Source organism: Girardinichthys multiradiatus, chromosome 20 (assembly GCF_021462225.1).
Source record: "Girardinichthys multiradiatus isolate DD_20200921_A chromosome 20, DD_fGirMul_XY1, whole genome shotgun sequence".
In the NCBI taxonomy this organism is placed as follows: Eukaryota; Metazoa; Chordata; class Actinopteri; order Cyprinodontiformes; family Goodeidae; genus Girardinichthys; species Girardinichthys multiradiatus.
The window spans coordinates 19352806-19364905 of NC_061812.1; the positions used below are offsets into that span (position 1 = coordinate 19352806).

At 38.7% G+C, this 12100-nt stretch overlaps 1 protein-coding gene across 2 annotated transcripts in view; it reads left to right on the forward strand.

Moving 5' to 3' along the window:
• Positions 1–203: 203 nt before the first annotated feature.
• The window catches only part of trim62.1 (tripartite motif containing 62, tandem duplicate 1), a 55687-nt gene continuing 43790 nt past the window's right edge, over positions 204–12100 (forward strand). Inside the window, exons 1-2 of one of the 2 annotated variants that reach the window (XM_047348319.1) lie at positions 204–297; positions 1788–2345. In XM_047348319.1, coding sequence (XP_047204275.1) covers positions 1938–2345 — 408 coding nt within the window. In that variant the 5' untranslated portion in view covers positions 204–297; positions 1788–1937. Of the gene's footprint in view, positions 302–1787; positions 2346–12100 lie in introns of both variants that reach the window. The other variant, XM_047348317.1, reaches the window with a different exon arrangement.

The window sequence follows — 12100 nt, forward strand, 5'->3', positions numbered from 1 at the left end:
GTGTGGGTCACTCCATTTTTAGAAATGGGGGAGTCAACAGTTAGATTCAAACCACTCTACCCCAGACCCTAAATTATATCGATTGATTTAAAAAGACTCTGGTTATTTGAAAATATTACGTTGTTTTATTACTGTGTGTTACAGTGTGGACAGTGTTCATATTGGAAACATGATATGTAAATTCCCTCTGAACACCCCTCTATATTTGACCCAGTTGGTATCGTCTGTTGCCGCTGTGTGTAGATCTTCTTCCTGAAAAGACACTCGCGTTGAAACCGCTGATGTCGCCGCAGAGAGGTCGGTAGGTTAAAGCTTGTTTCCTCCGCTTTTCTTCATTTTTGTTCCTGAAAATGTCATATAAAGTTGAATGTACACCATCTTTGTTTAAGGAAGGTTATATATTATTAATAAACAGGTTTAATTAATTAATGCTGCTCCTTTTATTGTGTACTTCATCCTCCTGTTGAAGCTTTTTTTTTTTTTTTGCCTTGTCTGTTGTGTTTCCAGATCCAGCTAGGTATCGAATCGAGCTGGTTAAGTAAATAATGCATGTGTCACTTTAGTATATGTCTCACTCGGGGTAGTTTTTTAATTGATGGAACAAAATGAAAGAGCGTGTTCCAGGCTGTTGAAAACTCTTTGATAAGGGGCATTTAAAATGAAAGCTCCTTAACACCGGGAAGGGAGGTCGACTGCAACAGAGGACAGGGCTGCAGGTGTTTGCCTGTTGGTCGCCTGGCAGGTTATTGTTGGTGTTAAAGCTAAACGAGAAGGGAAATGACTAAATCGAGGAAGTGGTTTGGCAAAGTGAAAATTTATTTCCTTAAAAGCTTCGACCATTTCAGGTGTCGACGCAGGTAAGGGCGAAGCTGTCAATGTGAAAGTTTACTGCGGGTTTTATTTTATCAGCGCTGAACACTTAGATGCTATACATTGTATAAATAAGTTGTCTGCCAGAGGAGACAATTCACTTCTTTCTTATTAAAATATGTCAAGTGTGTGTTAGTATTCAGCCCCCTTTACTCTGACCGCCTTAAATAAAATGCAGGGCAACCAACTGGCTCCATAAATCGCCTAAATGTTAATTGGAGCGACCTCTGTGTTTTTTGAATCCTCCAGAAATGTGGTAGAAAACACTACATCATATAGATCTGGGAACAAATCAGACATGTGCTTCTCTTGTCTGAGATGATGATGAAATGGATGGAGCTAAATACAAGACTATCCTGGACGAAGCCCTGGAAAAGACTGTGAGTGGGATGGTCCCCTACCAGCAGGATGACTACTTCAAACATACATGCTTAGCTACAGTGGAATGGTTTACTTGGAAAAATAATGTGCACTGATGCTCTTCATCCATTCATAAATCATGTCACAACTACACCTACTGATGTTTGTGGTTTTAATGTGACAAAATATGGAAAAGTCCAGGGGATGTTCTGTTAGGCATCATATCAAGAGGGACTGTAAACAAAATGTGATACTTGGCTTTTAGAAGTAGGAAGCTTTTTATTTTTTGTCTTTTATCATAATAGTTAAGATTATAAGTAGCTGTTGGTTTAATGGCTCTTGTGATAAATGTATAATACAAGTATTCTCAGATCTGTAGCAGCCCCTGTGAAGCTCATAAAAATACTTAATATTTAATGAGTTCTTATCAAACTCCATTTAGTTGATGTGTTACTTTTTAATATTAATACTTTTCTTTTTTTTTTTTTTTTAAACAAGATTAATCTGGTCTCAGATTAAAGATTTAATGCATCGTATTTTCTCTTTTCCTTTCTCAGGCGGTGTCATAAACACTCATTTTGAACACTCCTGAAGATCTTCTCAGTCTGCACTCGCATGGCCGTGAACCATCTGCTTACTGGTTAAACTAGTGCGCTCCGCTACAGAACTTTGTCCTTTTAGATGCCGCACAGCGTCTGCCTTTGCAAATGGCTTGCTGTCTAAAGGACGAGCTCCTCTGTTCCATCTGCCTCAGCATCTACCAGGACCCCGTCAGCTTCGGCTGCGAGCACTATTTCTGCAGGAAGTGCATCACAGAGCACTGGAGCAGACAGGAGCCGCACGGGACGCGGGACTGCCCTGAGTGCCGGAGGACCTTCGCCGATCCGCTCCTGTCGCCGAGCCTCAAGCTGTCCAACATTGTGGAGCGCTATTCGGCTTTTCCGCTCGACGCCATCCTGAACGCGCAGAGAAGCTCCTATCCCTGCAAGGATCACGAGAAGGTCAAGCTCTTCTGCCTGACAGACAAAAGCCTGGTGTGCTTCTTCTGTGACGAGCCAGCCCTGCACGAGCAGCACCAGGTGACCACCATTGACGAGGCGTACGAGGAGATTCAGGTCAGTTGTAGCAAAAAACACTCTAGCAGCTTATTTATAAAGATTACTTTGTTTTGTTTTCAGATACTTTTACCATTTCAGCCCCCGGGAGCTGCCTGGTGTGTTTAAAGTTAAAACTTTAGTTCTCAGCGTTTCAGTTTCCGTCATCTCCGAGTTTAAACTCCTCCACAGTCCACATTTCCTGTTAACTTCAGATTATACAACAGGAGTTGGTATTTTTGTTTGCAAACACAACGTTTAAACTCATCCGCTCATGTTGAAAATCAGCGTTTTCTTGTGTTTACATGAAAATACATTTAAATAAAATCTGCTAACCTTGGCGTAAATATTAATCAAATCACTGAAGTGAAACAGGGACTTCGGTTTTTCAGTCTCTGGAGGAGCAAAGAGTAAACAATCTCATCAAAGTTGATTTGTATGGATTTAAAGTGGTAACCACTGTGAAATAATCGGGTTGTAATCCTGAGCGGTGCATCACCTCTGCTCTAATAGCAAGTGTTAATGATCTGGCATGAAATTCTCACTAAAAGTGAACTTTAAGTTTTGCCTGTTTTAATCTTTGGTACCTATAGAAAATATTTCTGCAGAAAAATTTAATTTTAATCAAGTAAACATAAATAATCACAGATAAAATCAAATCTGAAGATTACAATATAATTACACAATATATTACCACTGGTGTGTTGTCATATTTGAAACAGGAAGTGTTCAAGGTTCAGAAGTGCCAGAGTACCTTTGATCCACGTCAGCTCTTCTTTCTTTTTCCCCAACATTTCCTGCCACATCCATTCCCCAGTAGTGTTTAAAATTTTAAAGAAATTTTGTTTGTCTCAGTTCAGAGATCTCGACTGAATAGCACATGAAATTTGAATGTGCTGGCAGATTTAGAGTGCTCGTGAAGTGAAAGGAGTGACATGCATTGGCCCCTTGATAATTTATTACCTTTCACATCTAGGATCAGTGGTTGCAAGGACACAAACTCCTCCTAAAAAGCTCAAAATGTTTCATATCTTTGTATGCTGGTTCGAGTTTTCCACGTGAACAAGAATGGTTCAGTGTTTTTCCTTTTCCTCCATGTTTGAATAATTCCTTTCCCACTGAGCCAACATCCAATAACTGTGAAACAAAGCTCCTAATCCAGTTCCTTTGTTGCTTCAGTATGCATAGAAATCACATTCCAGCTTTGTCCCCTCTAATACTTCCCAGTTTTCATGCCTAATATTACCTATGTAGCGATCCGGTCAGAAGTTTACATACACTCATCATGGTTGTGAATCTCATTAGTTTTGGACTTTGAACGTTTTTTTTCTTTTTTTTCCCGATGGCGTGATCATGCAACAAACATCCATCGTCTATACCCGCTTATCCTTGCAGGATCGCGGGGGGGCTGGTGCCTATCTCCAGCAGTCATGGGGTGACAAGAAGGGTACACCCTGGACAGGTCGCCCGTCCATCACAGGACAACACAGAGACATGCAGGACAAACAACCATGCACACACCCATTCATACCTACGGACATTAACTATAAATGTATAAACTTCAAATGAAATTAAAATGAGGATAAAGTAGCAGTATGTATGTGCGTGCAGCCCATTTTTATATATGAAGAAAAGATGCAGGTTGTGAATATGCTTATTTTGTTACTCAGCAGAGTAGCTGGCTTCTCTGGCTGTCAGGATGCTCGTTGAAAACAATCAATTAACAAAACAATTAAACAATTAATCTAACAATTAAACAAAAACAATTAATCTAACAGTCATATTTGTGGACTTTTGGAGGATGCACAGGGAAGGACATGCAGACTCCATGCAGAAAGACCCCAGGCCAAGATTCGAACCCAGGACCTTCCTGCTGCAAGGCAACAGTGCTACCAACAAAAAACTTCAGTGAATAAAAAAAAAAGAAAATATAGGACTTTATGCACGAGTTTGGATTTATTGTGAATTTCCTCCCATTTACACAGGGTTAAAAAATACACAGATTGGCTCATTTATATACATAAGCGGTACTATTTGGTTGAATTTCTATTGGCAAGTTGTACCTAGAACTCAGCTGTTGGCAATGAATTCAAGGTTCTGGTATAATTCAGCCCGGGTATTTAACCACTCTTGTCAGAATCAGAAGGTGTGGAATTTATTAAATTGATTGGTTTACAGTAGGGCTGCAACTAATGATTATTTTACAAATCAATTAATGTGTAGACTATTTTTTTCTAATAATAAGCAAAAGGTGTTTTAATAGATTTTATACAGAATTTGAACCAGGTGAAGCTAAAGCTATGCCACTTTGTACAATTTTTGACCTAATTACTGCTCTGAGTTCTTCATTCAGCAAATTGCATGTTTTAGTCTATATACTCCAGTTAAGAATTATTAGTTACTAAATTAGTTGACAAATAATTCAAACAATTGTTTCAGCACTAGTTTACGGGGATGGACCAAGCTTTTAGCATATTCCACAAATTCTAAATGGGGTTTAGCTTGGGTCTTGATTTATCTGTTGCAAAACTCATTTTGATTTGTGTTTCTTATCTGTGCGTATCTTTGCTGTTGGAACACCAAATATGTTCAACCATCTAACTAGATCAAAGAATGATCTACTTGAACTCCTTATGCTTCTGGAAAACCTTGACTGCAGCCCCTTCTGAAACTTGTGGATTAAGGCTAAAAGCAGAATCAAGGCTAAGAAACCAACCCATTGAAATGAAGTTAATGCTCCGATATCCAGCCAGAATTATGCCACATGCATCTTAATAATTACAAAAAGAAGCACATATTGTTAATACGGGTGCACTGGTTGATCAGCCCCGATTTCCTTAATTTTGGGTGATCGGTAATCGGCATATACTTGCATGTGAAACAAACCTTATCCACCTCTGCAAGGGTCTGGAAATCATCAATTGTCCCGTTTTGCTCTGCCTTGAGAGAGGGCTGACTGACAGACCTGCCCACCAGGTCATGTCTGCATATGTGTGGTTCACAACTGTTGACAACATAAGACTGGAACATTGAAGGTGTATTGTGACCTTATGACGCCTCTCATTGTCAGTTATAAAAAATCGGTATCGGCCAAAATCAGAATCTGCAGGGCAGGCGTTTTTAAGATTGGTAATTGGTGGTCGGCCAGGAAACTGCAACCGGTGCACCCCTAATTGCTAATGATCATTTGACCAAATATTGCTGAGGATTTATGCATATATTTAAGCCTTTTATGTATTTTGGCTCTTTGTTTATTACAGAAAACCCGTAATAAATGTATACTGGCCAGTCAGGTCAAAACCACATGACCAACATTGTTACTTCATCGGTGCACAGACTGCATCTCGGAGATTGCTGCAGCCTTTGACTATTCATGATGCAGCCCTCTTTGAATCATCTAAAAATACATTCTGGACATGGAGAGGTTCGTTCTGCTCTGGCGCTCTGAATCAGAGAGCAGACTGTGTGACTGAATTATGAACTCTATCCGATGAGGGAACAGGATTGCTGAATAACAGCCGTCATGTCATTTAGAGGTCTACTACGCTCAGTCAAGCTCAGAGGGGGCATTACATTTCCCAGCTGGCCTGTGATCCCCCAAGAGGGGTATGAGGAATTTGCAGTAATTGCAGCAATCCTGTTATCTGCTGATGTCTCTCTGTGTTTAAGTGGCACCCTTGATGAAAGGTTGACATATTTCTGTAGAAAGTAGTTTCCTTTTCCTACGTTTTTAAACTCTTTACACTTTTTGAGTCTTCTTGCCTCAGTCACACCATCTACAAAGAAGAGCGTTGTTACCGCTATTGATTTAGATCATTGTGTCTTAACCCTGGTCCTCCGGGCTCACTGTCCTGCATGTGTGCATGTGTTATGTTTAGGTGTTTCCCAGCTGCCGCACACCTTTAGTTAAATGAATGGGTGATTAACATCCTTTTGCAGAACTTGATGACATGCTGTGGAAGGAATGCAATCATTTAAATCAGGTGTGCTGGAGCCGAGACGGATCTAAAACATAAAAGACACTGGTTTCTGAGAACCAGTGAATAAGAGCAATGTTGTTATGCATTTACTGATTGGAAAAGCTTCGGTCAGAACCAACATAGCTGAAAATCGTCCAACTAATCACCAGCAGATTTTTTTTTTACTTAACATTTCTTTTGCAGAGACACACTGTTCTGTAATCTTGTAAAGTGGTCTTGATCTATGGTTCCCAATACGAATTCAAACTGTTTTAAAAGTTTGTCTTTTGACTTTGGCTGATTTTTCTCTAACTTTATGCACATTAATGGTACAAATGATTCTAAAACAACCTACAGCAGAGGAAATCTAAAAGTTAACGTATTTTAAGAAATACACAAAAGAAATCCAATGAAGACCTGACGCATAAATTCTTCTCAAATCAAAGGACATAAAACGCTTTAATACATCTGGATTTTCCATGCTAAGCCTAAAAGTTGTCTTAAATGTTGGCTCCTGAAGCTGGCTTGTTTGCTACAAAAATAAAATCACAACATTGGATAAAAGAGAGCCTACCAGCTCTTTCTACCTGAGACTTAGTTTTTATCTATTGATTCCTGCTTTTAAGCAAGAGCTCCAAAAATATTGTTTTGCCTACAATAAGAAAGCGCTAAAGTTCAATAACCTATATGGAAAATCAATGGACTCGCAAGCCAGAGCCAAAAAACACCACCTTCTGTTACCAGTTTTATTTAACTTAAGTTTTGAAGAAAAATATGAACTGAAAGTTAATAAGTTACTTAAGCTACTTTCTGTAGACCTTGTGGGGCTTAGATTTAACCAGACTTTGATCAAAGTTAGCAGAACTTTCAGAAATGGTCAGGTTCTGAGGTGAAAATGATTAAAAAGCAGCCAACATCCAGAACATACTTTTTTGTGCAGCACTGTATGAGATACAGTTATCTGCACCTTTTTCCCATCCCCTTGCTTTCTTTCTTTATGTACAGATTAATTCATACAACTTTTATTCAGACTAACATCTGTGAAGTCCCAATTCACTTTAAAACATACAATGTATACTTGTGTCATGATCAATTTGCACATTTTGAGGGTTAACTAAAGGTTTTAGACACTCAACTTACAAACATCTTGGTAAGTCAGAAACATAACCTGTAAGCATTGTAAATTTGGTGGGTAGAACAGAGCTACAGCTGTTCCCTTTTGCATGAATATAAGTGAGTACTGTGAATGTCAGTGCTGTCATCTTTAGTTTCCTATCAGGCTCTGTAAGGCAGGCTTTAGAAAAGTCGAAACTGTGAAATCCTTGAACAGAAGTAATTAGGCCCAGCACAACATGCTGCTCTATTCTTGGACTCCAGCTCCTCCCGCTGCTTGGACTTCTTTTCAAGGTGGTGATTTGGCATTTTATATTCTGGCAAGGGCCTTGGATGCTTACCCAGATCCACAATGCTGAAAGAGAGTATGAACGCACAGGCCCCATCAGAAACCGCCCTGACCCTTGATAAGCTTGGCATACACTCGCCTCTTTGGACGTTTTGTTATGCAACGTCCAATTCTTACTCGACACATAAACATGTGATGGAGGCAGCTCATAGTGGGTGTGTTGTTTTCTTCCACATTTCTTTATTTTCTGTTTCCAGTAAACAGACAGGAGCTTTGTGTCAAATAGAAACTGATGTGTGTGAGCTCTGCCTCCAGGCTCAAACTTCACTTAACATGAGGCTTCACAGTGCTTAGCTAAATGCCAAAACAATATGATGAGTATGTGTTAAAGAGCGACAGCAATCAGATCTCTTTGCAGCAATAATGTGGCCACAGGGTCACATGCCAAGGCAGCTTGATGGCCTGTTATGGCATAAACCGTAAGAGTTTCTGCAGTGTGGGAAAGTTCACTGATGATCAACATGGGATTTGATAGGAAGAGAGCCAGAACTTTGACCCTTTTTGTTGAACTGTTTGGTATTCGAGACTAGTTTGGCTGTCTCCCTCTCCTCCCTATGTTTTCTGAATTTGCCTTTGTTTGGGGGATGTGGCTCATCTTTTGAATATTTGAGATGTTTTCTGAAAAAAACTCATATGTTAACTTCTCAAATCATTTCAGGGTAGTTGTTGTTTTGTCCTGGGGAGAATGAACCAAAGAGAACACACCCAGGTCGCACAAAAACAATTTCACTGTTCATTTTTCCAGCAGTGTATCCATTAAGTGTTGTTCATCATCTCCCTTCATTACATATTATGTGTTTTCTGCCACCAGTTTATATGTTCCCCTATTGCTTCAGAGGTGATTCATAGTCGATCACTGTCTGCTGCTGCCTGCTGTTAGTGGCAGCAGCCCGAGTAGCATTGGGAACATTATGCAGCTACTGATGGAGGTATCAATTTGACAGCTCTAATGTGCCTCCTTGTACAAAATATGGCAGAAGATTTCACAATGTCACACATCTATTATGTGGTCTTAATGCCAACAAACATGGAAAATTCCCCTTTTTCCACAAACAGGTTTCATAAATCTCTGTTCAACATGGCGTTATCCAGTTAATTTTTAACATCTGAGTATTTTGCAGCTGGAACTATGACTTTACGTTTGCTGTCTGGAGTCCCTAAAAGCTGTGAAGTAGTCCTTTTAGTTAAGCACTGATTGGAAATTACACAATCAGTGCTTATACCCACTGAAGCATCATTGGACGGTGTTGGTCACAGCTCCCACATACCATTTGCGATCCGTCACTGTTTGTGAGGAGGGATGTTTGGTATACCGCAAAAACAGTTTTAAAACTGGCGGACGCTTCTTCAGTGCTTGTATAAGGGAGTGGTGTAGGCTAGCCTGATTGGCTGTCTTTGTCAACTCGGACAGCAAGACAACTCAAGAGCTAATTCTTTTCTTCAAATATGTATACGGGGTGTCGAGCATAAAGCACTCACTTTCATACCTGAGCCCCTTTTTAAAGATGGCCTAAACAAACACGGGAGCTTAAAAACAGCCATGAGTTTGAGTATCTCACAGCATAATGACACAATACAGTATCAATATTTGCACTAAAAATGTGATTGTTTTTAAGAACAGAAAAGCTTGTTGCTCCAACTGCTGCTACAGTAATGCAGCATATTGATTTACAGTTTTCATACTCTATGAAATGTGTTTATTTTAAATTTAATGTGTTAGTTAGCTGGTATAGTCATGTTGATGCGAAGTGCTCCTGCCAGCGTTTTTTTGTGCCACAAATATTTTCTTTCTCTTGTTAGCAAGGGAAACATGTAGGAGCCCTCTTTTCAGCCAGCTGACAGGCAGCGCACAGTAACTGGTAGGGGAGTGACGGCACTGTTACTCTATGCTCCATCCAGCTGGAAAAAACCTAAGTCACTCAGGCTCTTTCATCTAATTAAAAGTACTTTAAACCAGGAGAACTATATGATGGAAAATGTCTTGCAGCCTTAAACCAGAACTATTTAAAATCCTGGTAGACCTTGATACTGGTATCACCTATTACTGGGAAACTTACAGGATCAGTAATTCACCTTTGCATCCACAGGGGGCTAGAGAGCTCAGGGGGATGTGTGGCTACATTGACAAAAATACTGTGGTGCACAAAATAAATTTTTGTTTAAATTGGATTCTTTACAGTAATAATCATTCTACAGTGAGCACAACAAGCTATAGCTGCTTGCTGAGTCAAACATTAAACTCAGCCTTCAGAACAGAGTTGGAAAATGTCATACAGGGAATCTGGCAGCTCTGAGCACGCATCCCTACTCAGCCGTTTACAACAAGCAAACAAATCAGCAAGAAACGAATCAAAGCAGACCTAGGTGTTGCATTTTATTTCCATCAGAGTACCTATAATATTTCAGCTAGTCATGTTTTTCCCAGATTGAAAGTAATTCCCTGGAAGAACATATGGAAAATAAAGTCTTAGATGGTTAAAATAAGAGCTGCTGTGTTGAGGCTGTTTCAGTTTAAAATCCCATTCACTATGTTCATTTTGAAGTGTTCAAAAATGAAGGCAAACCTATAACCTGTTGCTACCAACAAACTAAAATCTCATCTGATCAAAGGAAGAAAAGCATACTTATCCCTAATAAAGAAACATTACATTTAGTTTTGTCGTTTGTTATGAAGAAATGTTAAACAACCAGTCTGCATTATAAGATATGTAAACAGCTCTTAGTTAACTCATCCTGTGTAAATATCAAGTTGAATCAGCTGTGCAAAGGTGGTGTGGTGTAAGTTATTCCTTATTGTACAGCTAACAAGGAAATATTATTGTCTGTTATTGTGAAAGGTGATAAACAGAAAGCATACTATGATGAAACTCTTAGAATAGATGTCTTTCTCGAAGCAGGCTCATTATACAGATGCAGAACACTGCCTAAACTCTCTATTCTGGTAAATCTACTTAAATCATTGGTCAGTGAACAGGTAAAATAATTTCTCACATCACCATGAATTCTTTTTTTTGTCACCATTTCAATCAAGTTGTTGCAGAAATTGCAGTACTGTTACAACTGCAACGGTCATCAATGTTGTAATTTAAGCTCTCGACAGCAATCAGTGTTTCTTTTTTTTTGAAGGCATTTGACACTGTTGATCATAATATTTTAATCATGTTTTTCATATATTGGGTTTTCTCAGCGAGCAGTTTGTTGTTTTGGAAACCAGCAGAACCTAAACTTCTCAGGTTCTCCCTCTGAAGTTTTTACAAGTCAAAAAGGGTGTTCTTCAAGGTTCTGTACTTGGCCCATTATTATTCACCATTTACATAAATATTCTCACAGGATATTCCAAATTCAGCTTTTCATTTCTTTGCAGATGACACTGGCCTATTCTGCACAGCAGCCACTCCAGCTGAGGCCTTCCAATAGCTTCAATCTGCCTTTTTATAGAAAACAAGAACAACTTTGTAATTTGGAGCTTGTCCTAAATGCTGATAAAACAAAATGTATGTTTTTCACCACTTCAAGGTCTGCAAGATGAGCACTTTGTAAAAAACCTTTAACAAAACATGGTCAACAAATTGAGTCTGTATATACTTTAAAATATCTAGAATTTTTAATTGACCACCCATAGTCTTTTAAGGAACATATTTAGTATAATTTCAAAAAACTGGGACCCTCATTTAGAATTTTATTGCACAAACTAGTCTTGGTTTTCTTTTCCTTTTAAAACAGAAATTAGTGGAAACAACTTTATTTTACCTATAATTGACTATGGTGATCTAAATGAATCCTCCTGTTCATTGTCTCCGGATGCTCGATAGTGTGTATCACTATGAATCACTGAGACCCATTACTAACTCTGGCCTCCCTACTCATCACTGTATACTTTATGCTACAGGTAAGAGGATGTCCCTGTGTGTCATCCCCAGTCATTGGTATTTATTTGTTTACAAAATAATTTTAGGCATCACCCCATCATAGCTGTCTTTTCTTTTTTAACAACATAAGATTGATGACACAATGTCCCATCAATGGATGTTCTGCAGTGTGTTATTTATAAACTATGCAACAAATCTGGTTATATGACTAGTGTTTTGAATTTAAATTACATTTCTTTACTGTTTTTTAGAATTGTAACTGTGCTGCTGCCTTTTTGGTAGGGCTACAGCTAACGATTATTTTAGTAATCGGGTATTCTGATGATCAATCAAGTAATCGGATAAATAAATTGGCACTTTTTTGTGATTTTCTTTTCTTTTATTTTTATAGAACTATTTTATTTATTAGCTTATTTTATGAGTAATAGAAATGCATGAAAAAATGTGAATAAACAATAATTTTTTTAATAAGAAAATAAACATTTT